Source organism: Ursus arctos, unplaced genomic scaffold, assembly GCF_023065955.2.
Source record: "Ursus arctos isolate Adak ecotype North America unplaced genomic scaffold, UrsArc2.0 scaffold_11, whole genome shotgun sequence".
Classification (NCBI taxonomy): domain Eukaryota; kingdom Metazoa; phylum Chordata; class Mammalia; order Carnivora; family Ursidae; genus Ursus; species Ursus arctos.
The window spans coordinates 20,398,508-20,420,513 of NW_026622775.1; the positions used below are offsets into that span (position 1 = coordinate 20,398,508).

General features: G+C 35.6%; 1 protein-coding gene across 1 annotated transcript in view; it reads left to right on the plus strand.

Annotated features, from left to right (window-relative positions):
* Positions 1 to 22,006, plus strand: part of INTU (inturned planar cell polarity protein) — a 74,920-nt gene that overhangs the window by 44,606 nt on the left and 8,308 nt on the right. Inside the window, exons 7-14 of the mRNA XM_026499301.4 lie at positions 3,318 to 3,395; positions 6,714 to 6,903; positions 8,387 to 8,440; positions 13,541 to 13,603; positions 14,435 to 14,656; positions 15,295 to 15,777; positions 17,208 to 17,305; positions 20,814 to 21,003. Coding sequence (XP_026355086.2) covers positions 3,318 to 3,395; positions 6,714 to 6,903; positions 8,387 to 8,440; positions 13,541 to 13,603; positions 14,435 to 14,656; positions 15,295 to 15,777; positions 17,208 to 17,305; positions 20,814 to 21,003 — 1,378 coding nt within the window. The remainder of the gene's footprint in view (positions 1 to 3,317; positions 3,396 to 6,713; positions 6,904 to 8,386; positions 8,441 to 13,540; positions 13,604 to 14,434; positions 14,657 to 15,294; positions 15,778 to 17,207; positions 17,306 to 20,813; positions 21,004 to 22,006) is intronic.

The window sequence follows — 22,006 nt, forward strand, 5'->3', positions numbered from 1 at the left end:
TTATAATATCATTTTCTCCTTCTCAACTTTTCATAAGTATTTTGAAATATATCTTATTTTTATGGTTGGAGGTAAGAGCGGGGTTGACATTTATAATGAGCAGACTGTGAACCCAGGGACTGCATTAGGTACTTTACATTCATTAATCTCATTTAATCTTCAAAATCAGCTCCAGATGTACTTCATGATCTCTGGAGCCATTTTATAAATGAGGAAAGTAAAACTAAGAGAAGATTAAATAACTTGCCAAAGGTCACATAATTGGCAAGAAGCAGAATTGCAAATTGAAGGAGAGTCTTTCTGAATTCTTTCTACTACATTGCTTCCCTAATGTCATTAGACATTAAAAGCGGTGGGGAAATGGGATAGGAATATGGAGAACAGCCCCAAGGAGAGGGATTTAGCTAATGTTACACTAGTCTTATGTCCCTGTTCAATGATTTTTTAAAACTTGTCATTTAGACTCTTCCCTGCTTTAAAAAAAATTGGGCAACTTCTGTTAACCTATAAATGCATTTTAATTTTAACCTTTTGGTCCATAGAATCATACATTGTCTACCAAATAATAATCAAATATCCAAATAAATACTAGAGTATGTGAATGACACAACTTTAGAGAATACCTGTTTAGACAACTTTTCTTTTGGTGTTGCTTTAAGCTTCCCAAGGAAGAAAAAAGTATTATAAAATGCATTATACAGCCAATCTGAACACAAATATGACTATTTTCTATTGCTAATTTTGTTAACCAAATTTCTTTCATTATATAGCAGTGTATTAGTTGTCTATTCTTGGATAACAAATTACGCCAAAACTTAGGGACTTCAAACAGTAGACATTTATTATCTCATAGGTGTTTTTGTGTGTCAGGAATTCATGAGCAACTTCGCTGGGTGATCCTGGCTCAGGATCTGTCTTAACATTGCAGTCAAAATGTTGGCCAGGAATACAGTTATCTGAAGGCTTAACTGGAGCCAGAGCATCTGCTTCCAAGGTGACTTACACACATGGCCATTGTCAGGAGGCCTTAATTCCTTGCCACATGGATCTCTCCATAGAGCTGCTTGAGTGTCTTCACAACATGTCGGCCAACTTCCCCCAAAGCAAGTAGTAGAAAAATAGATTTCTTCAAAACAGAGAAAGAGGGAAAGCTGACTTAGTCTTAGAAATAATGCACACATTTCCACCATATACTGTTTGTTACAAGTGAGTTAACTAAGCCCAGCCCACACTCAGGGGTAGGGAAATTAAGCTGTACCTCTTGAGGGGGAGAGTACTGAACAATTTGTGGACATATTTGTATACCACTAACAGGAACTCCAAAGGAGGCTGCAGTGAAAAATGTCAAAACAATTGTGTTTTAAAGGTGTCTAATTTTGGACAGAAAGAGAGATGATCTACCATGAATGTGTGGTTCAAAATTTTTTTTAATTTTATTTGTTTCTGTTCTCATCTTTATTATTTTTTTCCTTCTATTGCCTTTGGGCTTTGTTCTTTTTCTAGCTCCTTTAGGGTAAGGTTAGATTGTTTATTTGATACTCTTTTTAATTTATTGAGGTAGGCCTGTATTGCTATAAACTTCCCTTTTAGAACAGCTTTTGCTGCATCCCCAAGATTTTGGACCATTGTGTTTTCATTTTCATTTGTCTGCTGTGTTTCCTCTATGGTTCAGAATGTTTAACGTGAGGGATAATGGTGCTGTGACGTATACTACATGATATCTCTGTTTAACTAGCTAATTTGTATTTTTCTGTCTAAAAAGAGACTCTGATGAACCCTGCTAGGGTACTGCCTTATGCCAGTGGGTTGGATTATAAAAATTGAGTTGTTTTGAAAATATGGGTTTACAAGAATTGGAGAAAACCCATTATAAGTTACTTTAGGATGTAATGGCAGGGTAAAACATTTGTCTTTCAACTTTTATAGTAGCCCAAAAGGTGGAAGAAATAAAACAGATAATGCAGTGGTATGCTAAACGTGGTATAGACAGACTAGGGAAAGGAAGGCCCAGCTAAGGAACTGAGCAGAGACCGCTCCGCCACATTCGCATGCTACGAGCCAAATTAAGTATGCAGATAGAGACAGTTTCCAGGAGGAGTTTTACCCTGAAGCCAAAAACAGGTTGTCACAGCTGAGCTCTGGATCCAGGTTATGCTATACAGGGGATGCTCTAGCCAATTTCCCAATCTTTATTACTGGGTGGTGGGCATAGAGGGTGTCCCTAAATGTTAGTCATTCCTATCCTGGAGAACATGGCTTGATAAATTGGAATGGATTTGAAGATCCCCTTTATTCCACTCTGTACCAGATTCTTTTCCTCATTCCATCTTGTTTCACATAACCGTGAAAGATAGGAATTATTATTCTAATTTGTTCAAACTGTGAAATAGAGTATTGAGAGATCGTGCACAAGCACCCCCTCATTGCCAACTAATAGGTCTTTGTGCCTCCAGTGCTGTGCATGTGGTTTGTAATTGAAGTGGCAGCCCTGAGATTTTTCTCTCATTTGTCTTAATGCCACAACCTGTGCATCTCCCTGTTTGTCACTATGCCTTTTATAAGCAAAATGAGAAAAGTGCTACCCCACAGAGAATTGGGTGGGGTGTATAATGCAGGAACATGTGTTTTCCGGGGTGGGGGTGGGGGAGATCATCTTCCTGTGATGGCTGCAGTGAATAGTGGGAACCCAAACAGGAAGTCCTTGTGAACTAATAGAATAACTTCAGAGCTGAGAAGGTGGATGCCCACAGGCAGGTTCTACTCCCTTTGTGTCTTTGCACAAGTTGTTTAATTTCTTGGGCCTCAGGTTACCTATCGTGTAATAGGAATAATAAGACCTCCTTTGTAGAATTTTTATCAGGCTTTAGGGGTATCTTTTGTCACAGGAGTTGGAGGTTCACTTGAGATCGGGGTAATACTGAAAAGTGTCAAGAATTTAGGACTTTTTTTCCTATGGGACCAGTACTACTGTTCTACTTTATATGCATTGATTTTATGTAATCCTCAAAATGAACCTGGGAAGGGCTTGGTGATTATTGCCCCACTTTGCACATGAGGAAACTAAACCCTAAAGAGGCTGACATAATTTCTGTATATGTGGTGATCCAAAAGTCCCTGCTAGACCCATGCTAGAACTCTAGATCTAGACATCAGAGTCTCAGTTGCTAATGCAGCGAGCAACCATTTTACCCAGCCATGCTAGCAGCTGACACACAGACTTTTCACATTCGTTACGTATAAAATATAAAGATGTTCTGCTTCTTTTAGATATGTGTCACTTAGTTATGTTATAAATGCGTTGTTGCTTTTTTTTTTAGAGTTCCTCTTCCTCAGCTAAGGAATATGATAGAAGATGTTGCCCAAACCTTAAAATTTATGTATGGTTCTTTAGATAGGTAAGTACCTCTGTGAATTGAATCTCAAGTTGTTTGTTTGTTTGTTTAAAAAAAACTTTTCGTCACAGAGAGTGAATTGATGGTTACCAAAGGGGAGGTAGGTGAGGGGATGGGGGAATAGGTGACGGGGATCAAGGAGTGCACTTGATGTGATGAGCCCCGGGTGATGTGTGGAAGTGTTGAGTCACTACATATTGTACACCTGAAACTAACATAACACTGTATGCGAACTATACTGGAATTTAAAGTTAATTAAAAATAATATTAAAAATAACGAATGCTCATTATTGATATCAGTGCTCGTACAAATGAATCTTAGGTTTTAAGTATATGATTCTAAATCCCTTTTGTACTTTATCCTTTTCCTTGGTTGGCAAGTTAGTTATTTGGGCTTTTTTCTTCTTCGTCTAACTTGTCATCCTTTATTACTGGCTTTACTTTACAGTTCTAGGCAGCTTTTCACTTGATCCATTGCATTTTCTTTTTTGGTCTCATGTTAGTTTAGTGAAATAATGTAAAATAGTGATGCAACCACAATTATATTCTGATTTGATATATTTCTGTAGAAGCAAATGTAAGAGCATTTCAAACAGATACGGAAGAGAGTAAGAAGATTTTAAATAAGTTGTTTGTGTTTTTCTCTGATTTTTTTAAGGGGACTGTCAAATTTAATATCCTAAAATGTGATTCTTCTTACTTAAAAAATTTTAGTTAAAAAAAATGCACTATCAAAATAAATAAATGACACAGTAAAAAAGGTATTGACTAGTTTCATGGGTATCATTTTATATATTTTCTATGCAGCATGAATACAGTCTACATACTCCTTTTTTTAATATATGTGGGTGCATATTATGCATATTTTCCTGCTTCTTGCTTTTTTAACCTTACAGTAAAATATGATGAATCTTTCTTGATCTGAAGGAGGCAATTTGAGGTAACTTCAACACTTGAACCCATAAAATTACAGATGAAAAATAGATTTTTCTGTTTGTGGGATTTTTCTAAGTCCCAGTACTTCAGAGAGCTAAAATGATACCTTTGCTTTCAAAGCCTTAAAAGTATATCAGTATAAAAATCCAAAAACGTTTATACATTTTTCCAAACCATAGTGGTGTCAGCTCTGTTTATCTATCGTGGATCTTCGTTATCGCTGTTCTCAAAGCAGCCTCGAAAGAATTTTCAGTGACTGTGCCATCGGGATTGTCTAGTCTGTAGAATTCTCCAAGAGCCTCTGAGGAGACATATCCCTCTCAAACCCAATTATTAATTAGCATTTTCCAAACGTGTGAACTACAAAAGTCCAGGCAGCCACAAACAGTGCTTTTACCTTCTGTTAAATAAGGAAGTGTTTAACCAATGAAGAATAAGGATATGGTTGTAAACTATCTTCTTAAATTTACACTGTGTAAGCAAACCTTGCTGTTTTACCTTAATTAAAGCTTTCTGTTTTCATAAAACCAGAGATAATTAAAGATTAAATACCTGCAATTGAAGACAGTCAATTGAGGTTGTTCTGTAAATTGCAATGGACTAGGTTAGGGACAGAGGGACTCTTAATTTCTGTGAATTTTATTCTGAAATTTAGCTTCCATTTACTTGGAAGTACTGCCAAATTGGCAGCAAATTTTAGTTTCTTCTTGTTCTAGTGAGAATTTGAAAGGCAAACTAGGAGAGTAAATGTGAAGATCCATTGAGTTCTTAAGACCAAGAAGCAGTAGGGATCCGAGATGTTATTAGTAGTCATTTTATAGCAGTTTTTTCTAATTATGGAAGATATTGAAGGCACATTGTGAAAAATTATGATAAGACTAAGAAGACTAATTTTTTTAAAGTTGTAAGCTGGTTAGTTCCCTGTGAAGCATAGAAATATTGACAAAGTTTAGTGTTCTGATCAAAGATATGTTTCCTTCACTATTCCCAGCCAGACTATTAGCAAATTCTAAAGTCTGTCTCTAAAACATATCTCAAATCCACTCATTTCTCTCCATCTTTACAGTTACCCTGCCCAGCCACCAGCATCTCTCACTACTAAAACAGTCTAACTGGTTTCCTTGCCTCCGTTCTTGACACTTTAATAAATTTCCAAATGCAATTAAAGTGATATTTTTACATTATAATCTGGCTCCGACATACCTTTCTGATTTCAGATCTCAAACCACAGCCACCCCTCTGTGCTGTTCTGCAGGTATCCTGGCCACTTGTTCCCACCGTAGGGCTTTTGTGCTTTTTCCTCTTACTTGATCTTCTTGACATTGGGATCTGAGTTTAAATGCCCATTCTCAAAAACTCTTCGCCAATTTTTGATCTAAATCAGCCAACCAGTCATATCACCCATTCACATGATCCTATTCTCTGTATGGCCCTTTGTACGAGTTCATGTTTTTACTGTTTGTTCATTTGCTGTCTTTCTCCATTAGAATGTGAACTCCATGGAAGTAAAGACCTTGTCTTTTGTCTTGATATTTTTACTACTGTACCTCCAACAGTGAGAATAGTGCCTAGAACATAGGTGGCACTCAAGCTATTTTTTGAATGAATCCAATCCATGAATACTATTCTGATGTATTAATGGTGTATATATTACTAGTTATCATGAATGGTTGCAGGCAATGCTCTATTATTCTTACATGGCTAAAACCAAATGTTTAGTCTGTCTCTCCTTCCTCTCTCTCTCTCTCTGAGTTCGTTAATAGTGTTGCCTTCATTAGTGAAGAGGGGGAAATTACTTAGGCTAATTATGTGCTTTCTGTGTTCAGTAAGTAATAAGCATAATAAGTACTTATTATGTACTAGGTACTTCATATGTGAGTCAGGTTGTATTATCCCCGTTTTTAGAGATGGAAACAAAAGTTCAGAGAAAGGTTAGATGATCTTCCTGAGATATCTACCTAGTAAAAGCAGTGATAAGATATAAAGCCAGATATGTTCTATTATAAAACTCAAAATCTCTTTATTATTCTATAGTGCCTGAAATATATTGGGAGTTTAAATGGTTAAGAGATAAGGTAAAAGCACAAGAAGGTTACTTCAGCCCATTCTGTCATAGATATACCTACCATTTGTGTTAGCCCTGTGGTTCTTCCATAATACCATCTACTCAGTACATTTGAAAGTAGGTTTTTGGGTAAAAAAATATTGACAGGATGAATTTCTTAACACATTCCATCAGTAATATTATAGCAGTAATTCTTTGTAAGAGAGAGGAGGAAGGAAGAGAGCCTATGTAGTTGGGAAAGATCTAGTGTCCTTAGGAGCATACAAAAGATAACCACCATTTTCACGTATTGTTCTGACTTACAGCTCTTGTTTCTTCAGTGCCTTTTGCCAGGTTGAGAATGTTCCCCGTCTGGATCATTTTTTCAACTTGTTCTTTCAAAGAGCACTTCAGCCTGCTAAACTACACTCCAGTGCCAGTCCGAGCACACAACAGTATGATGCTTCCAGTGCGGTGCTTTTAGACAGTCTCCCTGGAGTTCGATGGCTCACACTTCCACGGGAAATCAAGGTACTCTCGGGTGTCATACATAAAAATCAGAACCAGTTGCCTTATAATTTTTTATCTTCTCTCTTTTGTAGACTTTCTGTTATTTTCGGGATTGTGGGTAAGAGTTAAAGGAAGCCATTGGTTAATGAAGTAGGAGATCCAGTACAGTGAACTTAGAAAGATAAATATTTCTTTCTAAATAGGAATTAGCTGTCTCATCTTACTTTAACATTTAAGCCTTTTCCAAACTTATAATACTTTTCAGAAATCATACTTATGTGGTGTGTCTTGCTTTTTTTTTGTCAGTTGTTCTTTTTTTTAAATGTCATTTTTCCTAAGGTACACTGGAGTAATTTAAGAGATACTTTGTCTGTTGTCTTAAGGAATGTGAAGAAACAATTACAGTAAACTTGTACATTAGCCTATAGAGTTCAGGAGTGGGAATAGCAACCTGTAAACATTAACATTTGTGAGATCAAAATTCACAAGCGGGTAATTTTCTTTTTGTCCTTTAGTTTTTCACAAGAGAAACCATAGCCCCCAAAAGGAGTTCGTGAAATATTTGCTAGATGCAGAAAAATGTAGGTTACAAATGAGTAATAAGTCATACTGTGTGAAAAGCATTGAAAGGCATGACTAATGTTTCCAAAGCTTTAGTCATCTCAGTAAGACACAGTTTGTGAAACAGTCCTGCAGAGTGCCTTGACCTTTAAAAGAAAAAGGAAAAGAAAAAAAAAGGGTTCTTTTCCACAAATCGCGTCTATGCTACAAGCTTTAATTGCCAATAGTTTTCAATTTATATATATGCATTACAGATTAAACTACAGATTAAATTTATTCTGTTATAAAATTTTGAATGCTTCATGAAGGAACAAATACATGAAAGAGTTCAGGCAATTTCCATAGAAACGAAAGCTAAATCCTAAGTAAGATTTTTCTAATAACTCCGTAGGGAAGCTAAACTGTGCCAGATTCCAGGGGAACACTTGCCTTCATGTTTTAATCCATAAATAAAGATTAAGAGTCCTTTTATATAGAACGTTTTCATGAAAGACACAGGGAAGAATGTTGATATTTTCAAAGAATCTGTTGAGAAATACACAGGAAATAGAGGGAAGGAAAAAAACCTCAAAATAGATTGGGTACATTAAGATTGATTATTTTCTTCTTAAGAATTTTAATAGGTTCAAAAATTTTCTGACTCAAAACTGGAAAGCAATTTTTTTAACCTCATAAATTATTTTGTATTGAATACAGAGTGAAGCTCATTTTGCAATAATCAAGATTTAATTGAAAAATAACTATATGTTAAATAAATTTTTTTCTGTAATTCCAAAGCTTAAATGCAACATGTTCTATTTTGGGACATTTCTTAAGTATCATAAAGGAGAAAGATGCTTACTCAATTCTTCAACTAATTATTAAGCACTTTTATGAGGCCATTACTAAACAATAACTAATAGGAGTTAAATGGTTCGTGTTACTTTTTTTTCTTTTCACGTAGATGGAACTAGACACAGCACTGAGTGACTTGGAGGCTGCAGATTTTGCAGAACTGGTAAGAGAACCAATGGATTTGGGGAAAGGCTCAATGTTGATTTTATATTTTATAAATCAGCCATTATTCTAAATATTTTTCAAGTGGGCATGTAATCTTGAAATATGTAGCATTGGGTCTCTATTTCGATATGAACAGAATCTCTTTTGCTTGCCTTTAAATTTTTTACTCAGTTAAAAATATTTGTTACATAATGTATACACAATGATTAATTGCATTTAGAATCATTAAGAACTGGGCTTTGAGAGAAAGTATGAACATTAATATTAAAGTAAAGTAGGGGCGCCTGGGTGGCACAGCGGTTAAGCTTCTGCCTTCGGCTCAGGGCGTGATCCCGGCGTTCTGGGATCGAGCCCCACATCAGGCTCCTCCGCTATGAGCCTGCTTCTTCCTCTCCCACTCCCCCTGCTTGTGTTCCCTCTCTCGCTGGCTGCCTCTATCTCTGTCGAATAAATAAATAAAATCTTTAAAAAAATAAATAAATAAAGTAAATAACTGAATTGTAGTACTAAAATAAGTAAAAACCCTATAGTTATGGATTTCAATTGGAAATACCAGTATGGTTTTTTATCTATTTTTAAAAAAATGTATTTCCTAGCTGTGTCCAGTGAAAAGGCCTACAGATAACGGTCATCCATCCCAATAGTGATGAATGCCATTAGCACCCAGGCTATAGTATATAAATAATACTTCTCACTAAAAGGAACAAAACCTCCTAAGAGAAATGACTGATTGCAAATTTGGGGCTGAAAATATGCAAGATGAGCCTGGCAACATCTTGTTATTTCAGAAATCCAGTAAACTTTAAAAAATGCTGAGGTTAATGTAGGGTTCGAGTAATTAGGAGACAACTTGAAGAGGCTCCCACTTGAGCTTCTGTAAGTGTAATAACTGCAGCAGATTGAAACGCATCAGATATGTTGAAGTCCTTGAGTTCATAATTACACTAAAGAAAAAAAGAAACTTCTTGGTCAACTTTGGAGGATGCCAGGGAACCAATTCATTATTGTAAAAACTGGCAACAAAGAGAAAGAAACAAACACATATCTGCCCTTCCTATCTGAACCATACCTCAAGGTTACCAAATGGAGATGAGGGGTAGTTCTCTTTATGGAAGTATTCTACTTAACATACCAAGAAAGAATGACAGAACTGGAATATTAGCATATTGCAATTTTTGCAGTGAACTAATGGGTCTAAGCAAAGATCATCAGTAGTTGTTACCATCACAAAAAGAAAGACAGCCGGGTAGTATGTGGTTCATGATGGAAGCATACAAATTACCTATAAAATATACTTGATGAGGTCTCGAGATCTAACCACGACTACATAGAAAATACTAGGGAAAAAAGGACATGTTAGATGACCCCACTTGGGGGAGGGGAATTATAATCATCAAAGTCCAAACTGGGAAACACAGTAAGACAATTTCTTCAACAAATAAAAGGGAGCAGGGAGAAACTGAGAGAGCCTATCAGTTACAAGAGACTTGAGAAACATACCAACCAGTTTTAATATATGGACCTTACTTGGATCCTGATTCAAACAAACACAATTTTTAAAAACATCTATGAGATACTCAAGGAAATACAAACACTGAAGACTGGATATTTGGAGAGAATAATTCTTTAGATGTGGTAATGGTATTACACATACACACACACACACACATAAATATATATTTTTAATCCTTCTGTTTTAGAGATATACCCTGAAGTATTTACAGATGAAATCATATAACATCCGTTCCTGGTTTTGAAGTAATTCAGCAGGGAGAGGGAAGAAGGAGAAAGGGATATTGATGCCACAAGATTAGCCATGTACTGGTCATAGTTGAAGCTGGGTGATCATGGGTAGATAAGAGCTAATTACATGATTCTATTTTTGTATATGCCTAAATTTTCAGTAAGAAAAGTTCTTTTATGGGGCGCCTGGGTGGCTCAGTCAGTTAAGCGTCCAACCCTTGGCCTCAGCTCAGGTCTTGATCTCAGGGTCGTGAGTTCAAGCCCCACATTAGGCTCCACGTGGGGCATGGAGCCTACTTTACAAAAAGAAGAAAAGTTATTTTGGTTACGTGACCTAATTTCAGCTCAGGTCCTGAGCTCAGGGTCCTGGGATGGAGTCCTGCCTCAGGGTCTGCACTCAGCAGGGAGTCTCCTTGAAGACTCTCTCTCTTCTTCTGCACCTCACCCTCCATTTGTGCACGCGCTCTCTCTCTCTCTCTCTCTCAAATAAATAAATAAACCTTAAAAAAAGTAAATGAGAAATTAGGATGTGGAAGTAGTGAGGGCTGGATCATAAGAAGTTTGCTGGTAAAATCTTGATTGCTTCAAAGAGTAGCTTAGTCTTTTTTTTTTTTTTAAGATTTTATTTCTTTATTTGACAGAGAGAGCGAGAGAGCACAAGCAAGGGGGAGAAGCAGAGGGAGAGGGAGAGGGAGAAGTAGACTCCATCCCAGGACCCCAGGATCACGACCTGAGCCAAGGGCAGACACTTAACCCTCTAAGCCACCCAGGTGCCCTAAGAGTGCCTTATTCTTAGCTAAGATCCTGGGCAAATGGAAGCATATTTTGTTTGTAAAAATAATTGAAACTTAAAAGTGGTGAACTCCTCATAGGTCATAAATCTTTTCACTGATGGAGAATGTTTAGATAGACACTAAGCATTAGGAACAGTTTAAAGTATTTAAATATCCAGGTTTTAGGAACTTATGTCTGATAGATTTCATTAAAACTCCCAATTCCTGGTTTATATAACATCACTTTAAAGAGCAGTGGAACTAACAATATTTTCAATGGTTAAACACAGAGCTATTGGGATTCCTTGGATACAGTATCAGGACACAATCTATAAAGAAAAAAGAAAATTGATAAATTGAGAATGTAAGATGGTACGCTTTGGAAAACAGTTTGGCAGTTTCTTAATAACCTAAATGTACACCTACCATATGATTCAGCCATTCTCTTCTTCTAATTACCCCAGAGAAATGAAAGCCTATGTCAATACAAGAACTGTACACAAATATCCATAACAGCTTCATTTGTAATAGCCAAAAACTAGAAACAAATCAAGTACCACAAGTGTCCATCAGTGGGTTAATAGACAGACAAATCGTGGTATGAACTTGCAAAGAAATACTACCCAGCAAAAAACTTGGCAGGGGTGTTGATGGAATTGTTACATATCTTGATTTTGGTGACACTTAACAGAGCTATACACATTTGTCGAGACTGACAGAACAGGGGCACCTGGGTGGTTCAGCTGGTGAAGTGGCCAACTCAGGGTTTTGGCTCAGGTCCTGATCCCAAGACCCTGGGATCCACGAGCCCATCCCTGCATTGGGCTCCACGCTCATCATGGAGTCTGCCTGAGGATTCTCTCCCTCTCTCTCTCTGCCCTTCCCCCACTCTGTCTCTCAAATAAATCTTTTTTAAAAACTGGCAGAACAATTCACAGTGAATTTTACCTTAAAAAATGAAAATAAAGATCTAAACTTCCTGTGAAATTAGATTTAAGATTTAATCTTATATCCTAATTTTGTTTTCTTTAGTTTTAAAAATTATTATTAAGGTATAATTTATATTTGGTAATAAAGTCTTCTGTGCCCCTTTATAGTCAACCCCTCTCCCTACCTCTAGCCCTTGGCAACTACTGATTTGTTTTTTGTCCCCATGGGTTTTACCTTTTCTAAAATGTCCTATCAATTGAATTAGTTAACAAGTAATTTTGGGGGGCCTGACTTCGTTCACTTAGCATAATGCATTTGAGATTCATTCATGCCATTGTATACATCTGTAGTTCCGTCCTTTTTATTGCTGAGTAGTATTCCATTGTATGAATGTATCACTGTTTATCCATTTCCCAACTGAGAAATATTTAGGTTATTTCTGGTTTTTTAGTTTTCTTTAGGTTTCATTGCCTTTTTTTTTAGAGATTTTATTTATTTGTCAGAGAGAGAAAGAGAGTGAGCACAAGCAGAGGGAAAAGCGGACTCTCTGCTGAACAAGGATCTTGATGTGGGACTCAAACCCAGGACCCTGGGATCATGACCTGAGCGGAAGGCAGACGCTTAACCGACTGAGCCACCCAGGCATCCCTCGTTGCTTTTTTTTAGATTACAAAAGTAATACATGCATATTGGGTAAAATGCAAGCGTGATTATTAAAAACAAATGTCCTTCTACCTCATCCCCCTCTCCCAGTTCTATCCCTAATTGTAACTGTTCCTACAGTTTGTTACAATTTGAAACCTATTCTTCCAGACTTTTTTCTATAGACATAGGTACATAGGTACATACACACCAGCACTTGTCATACATAGAAATGTATATCATTGAGGGTGCTATTCTTTTTAAAAAATTAGATCACAGTGAATATTTTGTTCCGTAGCTTGCATTCTTTGCTCAACAGTATACCCTAAAACCTTTTCTGCCTGCTCATATAGCTCAACCTTATTTTTTTAACAGACCTATGATAGCGTATCGTATGAACATACCTACTTTTGATAAGCATTCTCCATTGTTGCACTTGACTTTATCTCGAATTTTTGCATATCACAAATAGTTTTGCTATTAACTTTTTATATAAAAATCTTGATTTTTCCGGTTTGAGCATTTCTATAGATTTTTAGACTGGAATTACTCAAAGGGTGTATGTATTTAATTTTTTATATATATCTAATCAGTTGCTCCCAAATAGGTTGTATCAAATTTTACTTTCAAAAATATTATTTGGAAATTTAAAAAAATCGTTCAAAATATTTGGTAATATGGGATATTTTAGATGATGTATAGTAGAAGCTTTTTGTCTCAATAGACATGTTTTAATCCCTCTTGCAGTAACTAATCTTATGTTGTATTCTTAGATGTCTTTAATCAACAGTATCTTATAAGATTAAAAAATAAAATTGTTTTCAGTCAAAAATAATGCACATTATCTTTCACCCTAATACCCTAGCATATTCATTTCTAAAGAAGGCACTATGAAAAGTTCAGTTACTAAACAATATAATTGCCGTTTTAACATTAACATTGTAGCCTAAGATTTTTTTTTATCATGAAAAAACAAAGACTGTAAATCCACTGTGGTTTTTCTTCCCCAGTCTGAGGATTACTATGACATGAGGCGGCTGTATACAATTTTAGGGTCTTCTCTATTTTACAAGGTAAGTTGAAGCTTGAAATTTTTATAAATGTCCAATTGCTATATGAATAGACCTAAAGTGAATTTTCTCAAACTTCTACAAACATGAAAAATACATTTATCCCTTTTCTTTGAATGTAGTTACCATTAAATTAAGGTCTTAAAAAAAACACCTGGTACCTACATTTTACAAATACAATAAGTATTTCTGATTTTATTACATTCTAAAGCATTCGCTAACATGTAAAGGAGAAACAATACTCAAGGAACCAAAAGCATAAGAGAGAAAAGTGATACTTTCTTGATTTATTTTTGCAGCAGTGCACTTTTTTCCTTATCTTCAGGCATAACCATGTATCTTTTTAATAAATCTAACATTTAGTTGACTTCCATGTACAGCAAATTAAGCATCAAATGAATTTAAGTGTTTTCATATTTCAAGAAGATTTTTAAACACAATTTAAAACATATGTAAAAAAGAATCCGACAGTACAGAGTGGTACACAGTAAAAAGTAAGTCTTTCCTCACCTTACCTCTTGCTTCTTTTCTCCACTTTTCATCCTCAGAATTCAGTTCTTTTCTAATGTTGCCAAACACTCAGGCTTATACTACTCAGGTGATCTTGCTTTGTGCTAAAGTCTACCTGTTGTAGACTGAACCTGTCATAAATCTTGGCTCTCTAATTGACCTCAGGAAAAAAAAAAAAACCATTTATTTTTACTATGTCTTTATTCCATTTGAAACTGGAATATTTTAAGACAACTGAAGTACCTATGAAACTCTTAGAAATATATTATGGCATTATTGCTTTATATCACTAGTTGACTTTTGTTCTTTGTGGTTAAATCCAAGGGTTATTTGATATGCAGTCATTTGCCAAAGGATGATCTTATTGATATCGCTGTGTACTGTCGCCACTACTGCCTACTGCCTTTAGCAGCCAAACAAAGAATTGGTCAGTTGGTTATATGGAGAGAAGTGTTTCCTCGACATCACCTCCAACCTTCTGCAGACTCAAACACTGAAGTCTTTCAGGAACCTGAAGGGAGATATTTTTTGCTAATTGTTGGCTTGGTAAGTTTACCTTGGTTTCTCTGTGTGTGTCTGTGTGTCTATGTGTCCATGTGTGTGTCTGTGTTTTAGGGTTGGGTTTTTTTGGCCATTTACTATCTAAATATATACATAAACAAACATAATAATTTAAAATTCTGAGCATGTTAGATACCGGTATTCAAGAAAATGTTATATGTCCCTTATTCCTTTTGCATCCATTTAATACTCATGGAGAAATATTAATGAAACCCAGAATAAGATTTTATCAGGTTCTTAAGATCTTTTGTTCTCATTTCTATAGTGGTTTTATCCTCTGGTTTGTCTTGGGAAATAGAGACATGAAAAGGATATAGAATAAGAATAAACATGTGATTGTAAATGAAAAGACTTCCAATAGTTGTGGCTCTTTGAAAGCTACCTTGTGCCATGTGCCAGAAAGTGGTAGTTGATGGTATACGAGGAGAAGGCAGTATGAATGAAGATCTGTTTTCAAGGATGATCAAGAAGCATTGAGAATAATTAACAAAGAAAGGGAGGCAGGAGTTTTTAATAATCATATGATTATGTCATATGTTTTTAGTACTCATAAATTTATACATGCACGCTACATATAAACATTTTCAGGTAGCTAAACCAATTTTACTATCTTTTTCTTATAGAAGCATTATATGTTGTGTGTGCTATTAGAAGCTGGAGGCTGTGCATCCAAAGCTATTGGGAATCCCGGCCCAGACTGTATCTATGTGGATCAGGTCAAAACAACCCTTCAGCAACTGGAGGGAATAGATTGTCGCATCAGTGAACAACTAACATCTTCTCCAAGCCCCTGTTTGTCTTGTGCTGACTGGTTCCTTACTGGATCACATGAAAAATTAGATAGTTTGACAACCTCACCTATCCTCAGTAGGCTACCAGGTACTTCCAAGGTAGTAACCTCTCCAACATGCAGAAGAATTCTTTTTGGTGACTATTCCTTAAAGACACGTAAGCCCAGTCCTTCCCAAAGCAGTGGAGGAGCTGACAATGGCTGTGAAGGTGGAGAACGTGTTGGCCTGAGCCCCCACACTACACCGGATGCCTTATGGAAACAAAGAGAATCTCAGGGCTCTGATGGTTCAGAAGAAAGTGGGGCCTTGCTTAAGGTGTGTGTTCATTCAAGTGTGTGCATTCTGGAAGCTAAGCTGTCTTTCCAGTTCTTATTTTATAAATGCAAGAAAGTTTTTAATGGCAAATCATTCTTCATTTGAACTCGTGGTTCTTTTGGTTACTATTGGCAAGCCAGTGATTTAGAACCAAAAAGAGAAAGAAATATCAAGTAATAAAATAGTAGCATCCAGATCAGCTGCTTGACACTACTTACAAGTAGGGAAATTGCTTAATCCTGCTTTCCCTGTTCATCTCCTTCTGTATTCACAGTGTTAACCGAAAACGTCTTAGTTGTGGGGGATTTTAGAGGGCTGATCTGACTAAATAACCAATAAAATATTCAGCAGAAACAGAAAGAAAATCAGAAACTTATATATAAATATATAAATGTAAAATGTATATACATATAAGTATATAAATGTAAAATGTATATATAAGTATGTATGTGTAAATATTTGTGTGTGTATGTGTCACTCCATAGGTTTTTATAGGGGTTTTTTGTTTTATTTTGTTTTGTTTTTATCTGCATCTGTGATGGTCTGGTCTCCATACTCAAGAATTTAAAATGTGATTATGAAGCAAAGAGAATGTTCATTTTTCAGATTGTTTTTTTCATTTTTCCATGTAATTTCTCCATGAAAATACCATGCATAATGTATCCAAAGGGTCATCAAAGTAATCACTCTGGGGGATCTTATACTTATTCTAATGATGCTTCTCTTTCAAAACATTTTTGAAACTGTCATTTGGGTTGAGGGAGGTAATGCCAGACAAGGCAGGAAGAAGGAGGAACCTGAGAAGGGGAACAAATAAGATTTGAGATTCTGTGTATCATGGCATAAATAGCCATAGATTCCATCTTCTAATTCTAAACAATACAGCACTCTTGGAGCCCTAAGTGGGTGTATTTAGGAAGTACATTCTTACCATATTCATTATCCCAGTCAGTGAAATTGGTAGGAGACATAATTTAGGAGTTAATAGATTTAAAGAGCCATGAATAGCTTCTAAGAGAAATTGAATTAATTTCTGTGATTGAACCATTCAACAAATTTGATTGAACACCTACTCTGTGCCAGGGGCCATGCTACATAGAGGAGATACAAAGATGGATAAGACACAGCGCATGCCTTTGGGAAGTACAAAGTCTAGAGAGGGAGACAAGTACATATACATATAAAATGTAACAAAACTCGATAATGGCTCTGGTAGGTTTTCAGCAAGAACTATCACGTCCTAAGACATGGCCGTGAGATCACTGTTGGAAAGGATAAGCCAAGAGGTACAGATTAGCATCAAAAATATTTAAAGGAAACATTGCAAAATAGTAAGTAGTTCTCTAAGAAGGATTTTCGGTTTTTACACTATTTCTGCTGTTTGATTCCATTCTTAGATACAAATTGATCTACTTAATTGTATTTTTCAGGTCACTAAAAAGAAGGCTGCTCTTCCAAATCCATTTCATTTGGGGAACTTGAAAAAGGACCTTTCAGAAAAAGAACTGGAAATATATAACACAATGAAGTAAGAAACTTCCTTATAATATTCTTTTTCACTTAAATGTCATGCCTTTGAGAAAATTTTACAATTAGAAAGTACAAATCCATACCATATAGAGATTTAATTAAAAAATGTAGTTATGATATATCTTAACATTATTAAAGGTAGTGTTTATGCTAATTCACTGATGATGTTCATTACACGTATAGGGAACATGTACTCCTATTACAGAAGATTAAAAAAACAGTAATGTTTCAAAATTTGAAAGCCCCCCTTTATCTCTTTTCCACAGGTAACCTCCCTTTGGTATGTCTAATTTTTAAATTACAGTATTTACTATTTTTAGACTTTGGTGGATTCTGTGGTCTGCTGCCCAGATACTCCATAGCCCAGAGTACTCCTTCCCAGTATTGGGGGTGGTGGGATAACGAGTATTAAGTACTCACAACTAAGTCTCTCCCTGGCCTTGCTTTGTTTGGAAGTTTCTTGACTCAGCCAAGATTACAGTATCTCCCTGGGAATCGCCCACATCTAGTAACTAATAGATAGTGAGTACAAAGACTTGACAACTCTAAAAGGCCATCCAAGCTGAGACTATCTGCTGACCTTTGTTTTGACTGCAGTGTGGTTCAGCTTCTCCTTTGCTCAATCCTGCTTCCTTCACGCCTCCCTCCACAGGTGTTGTTCCCCAAAGTTCTTTCTCCCTAATAAACTTGCTCACTGCATGTCTTTCAGAGTCTCTCATTTGAGGAAAGAGATGAAACCTCAAACTTACATTAAGTAGGGAATTCTAAAGTAAAAGGAACTGAGTGAGAGGAGCATTTTCAGCAACTTAAATTGTTTATAGTTATTAAAATATAAAATGTTACATATTCACTTCCTGTGTAGCTATTATGTGGTGACAAGCAGATCTGTCTGAGCTTTACATGATGTTTAATTATATCATGTGGGGTCAATTAGTGTGTAACAAACTCAGTTGCACACTTATTTGAACAAGCAGACATGTACGAATAGAAATCACACAAAAAAGTTCGGCACTATGACTTCCTTAATCATTGAAACATTTTAAAATAAGTTCAAATATATATGTCACAGAGTTGTCAGAAACAGCTTTTTTTTCCGGAAGTTAAGGCAAAAACAAGGTAACTTGTCTAAGGTGTTAAATTTATTATTTAATGCCTTCAAATATCATGGTTAATTTTTTAATAGTTAAAAATGTTTTTTAAGCAAATCTAAATCAAACCTTTTCTGGAGCTTTGCGGCACCACCCAAAACCCTAGTCTCCCATTTAACAAAAACTACTGCTCTGAAATTTTATTACCCCCACATCTTATTTTTTTATATGTATGTTATTTTTGGCCTTATCTCTAGTAAAAGGAAAGTAAAAGCCAAGTTCAGTGGCTTAAACATAAATACATTTCTGATGTCAATCATAGGCTATTTATTTAAAAAGATGCTACTGATACATATTTATTTTCTTTATTGACATGGAAAGATGTTCATACTATGTTGTTAATTTTAAAAGTGAGACATAAACCGGTATATATTATCCTAATTTGTATGTACATATTTTTGTAAAATAAAAACATATAACATGTTAAAAATAATAGTACCCACAAAACAGTTCATTTAGTGACCGAATCCTGTCTAATCTACGTTCTCATAATTCTTTAATCCATTTAACCCTTACTGTTCCTACCGTAGATCAGGCTCCCATTCTCTAACATGGTTTGACTACAGTAGTCTCCCAACTCCCAACCTACCCTGAATCCATTTTCTGCTGCAGGAATGACCTTTCCAAAGAATAAATCTGTCTTAATCTGTACTTTTACATATATTGTGTCTTTCCAATGAGTAATTGCTTATTTGATGATTTGTAAACTTCCGGTGTATACACTGAGATAATATACTCTGAGTTTATGATTTTCAGGAGCTGGTTTTGCTCATTGTGTTGTGGGTTTTTTTCATTTTTTGTTTTTTTGGTTTTTTGTTTTTGAGAGAAAGTTAAAAAAAGAAAACAAAAATGTTCATTCTAAACCTCCCTAAAAAGAAATCTTATTAATAGCTCTTTTTAAAGAATCATTTCTGTTCTGTACGTTTTCTTGAATTTGAAGTCCTCTGGATTAAAATGTGTTTTAAATTATTTTCCTTTTTGAATAATAGTAATTCCTTTTATCTTGATAAATATTTGAGTTTTTATTAATTGAAAAATATCAGCCACCAGTTGTTAATGAGCCAGTTACCTTCTGGAAAAGTATGAGAAAAATTTGTAGATGATCTCCTTCCCTGTCTAACCCTGGTCTCAAAGGAGAACCAGGCCTTAAGTCACTAATAAGGAGAAATTATTCTGATCATACAGCCTAATTAACAGTTTAACAGGAGTTTAACTAGCATGGATGATGGAGGCAGTCTCTAGGGTAAGAGCTGAAATACGCATTTTCTTTGCCCCTGTGCTTAAGGCTGCGGCGGAAAAAATCAGAGGGATTTCTTTTAAATAGATATTAGAATTAGAATGGGGGCAGCTTGAGTGTTTGAGATGCAAATGGATTGTTGTCATATGTTTAACGATTGCCAATCAGAAGTCATCAATGGAGAGGAAAAAGCAAGGTTTAGTGGAAGAAGCTTCAGAGTTAGCTAAACTCTGCCGCTTAGCTGTGTGACCTCAGTCAAGCAAGTTAATCTGAGATCTCTGACGATTGATTCCCTCATGGTTAAAATGAGGGTAGTAATACTATTGAACATCTCACAGGGTCATTATTGAGAATTAAGATCAAGGTATGTTAAAGCATTACCCTAGCACATAGAGGGCAGTCCGTATATGATAACTATTATTATTTTGTTGTTGCTGTTATTGTTGTTCTTTAGTTCTTCTTATCACTGGTAGAAATAAGCAGTATTTATAGATTGTGCTGGCCTGTCTGAGACCTAAATAAGGGAAGAAAAGATGGAGAAGAAGAATAGAGAAATGAAAATAGTAAGAGAACATGGAAGGGAAGGAAGACTGTAATGATGAATAGTAGAATACAAAGAATTGCCATAATATTCCAGAATGTTGACCTGCTTTGCAGTTAGTAATAATAATCTTATTTTTCTTCAGGATCATCAGTTTGACTGTTAGGCTACTAATTTAAATGTGCTTATTTTGTTGGAAGATGTTCTTGTATGTGGTCAACTCTACGCTGATACCTTATTTATGACTTGTAGGTATCTGGGCCAGCTAGGAACTGAGTTATTTATTACCAACCATGGAAAAAGCAGGATTTAGCCAATTTGGGTTGTTTAGCAAAGTTATCTGCAGTTGGTGTATATTTATCCTTACATACCATGTGATAATTGCCTGTATTAAGAAATTGATAACTCTAACCTGTACTCTAGTTAAGGAGGAAATGGGACTTAAATGTTTGACCTAGTTTCCCTGCCCTCATTACACTCCTGATATCATATTAGAGATAAAAGCTTGTCTACACCATTCAAAGTGAAGCAGTATGTTTAAGTTTACTTAAATATCTTTTCTTTTTTTCTTCTTTTCAAGGTTGACATCTGGTCCTGAGAACACACTTTTCCACTATGTTGCCTTAGAAACTGTGCAAGGGATCTTTATTACTCCTACCCATGAAGAGGTGGCACAGCTAAGTGGCTCTATCCACCCTCAACTAATAAAAAATTTCCATCAGTGTTGTCTCTCCATTCGTGCAATTTTCCAACAGACATTGGTAGAAGAGGTATAAATACAGTTTTGTCAGTTTTGTTTCCAGATTTCTAAATATTGTCTCTAAAAGCTCTTTAATCAGTATGTCCAACAATGACAGTTTTTCTTTAAATTTTTTTTAGCAGTTCAATCCAGCTAGAGCATACAATCTAACTTGAGTGCCAAAAGGATTATACTCACAATATTTAACTTAAAAGCTTTGTTTCATAATACTGATTTTGATTTCCTGGAATGCTATTCCAGAAAATGATGGATCTGTGTTTTTCTATAGCAAAGTAGAATATGGGCAGTTTATGGTGTAAATTAGCCTCCATGTTTGATATCTATGAGTCAGCCATTACTTGGACAGTAGTATCTACCAGTTGTTAAGTCTGATAATTCTTTAAGTGTTCTGTCAGTAAGATAAGGTATTTTGTAAATAATAGGGTAAATAGACACAATACTGTTGCAAATGTTTTTAGCCACTTAGTTCATTTCTTGCTTGCTTGCTTTTTAATCCAGGATGAAGTTGCATTTAATATTGTACCTCTGGTTAGCAGTAATGTTGTATATAATTTAAAAATCAATTAGATTATCTTAATGGCAGGGAAAAGTATGTGTTGATTTCTTGAAAAGCATAAACATGCAGACGTTTACTTGTCAGTGGTCAAACATCAGACAGCCAAAACCAAAAAAAACAAAACCCCTCTCTGAAGATGACTGTAATGTTTATAGCAATATGTGTGTTAAGAATGCTAAAATTGTGAAGAACTTGGGTTTAAAGGTAGAAGAACATTGGGCTGGGAATAAGGAATCCTGGACTGAACCTCGACTCTTCCTATTTCCTCAGCTATAAAGTAAGTGGGCTGAATAATATCTTAGAACTCATTCAGCAATAAAAATCTGTGTCTTGTAGGATTATTTTTTTTTCTTTTCTTTTTATTTTTTGAGAGAGTGTGCTCGCAAGCAGGTGGAGGGGCATTGGGAGAGGGAGAGAGGATCCCAAGCAGGCTCCATGCTCAGTGTGGAACCTGACG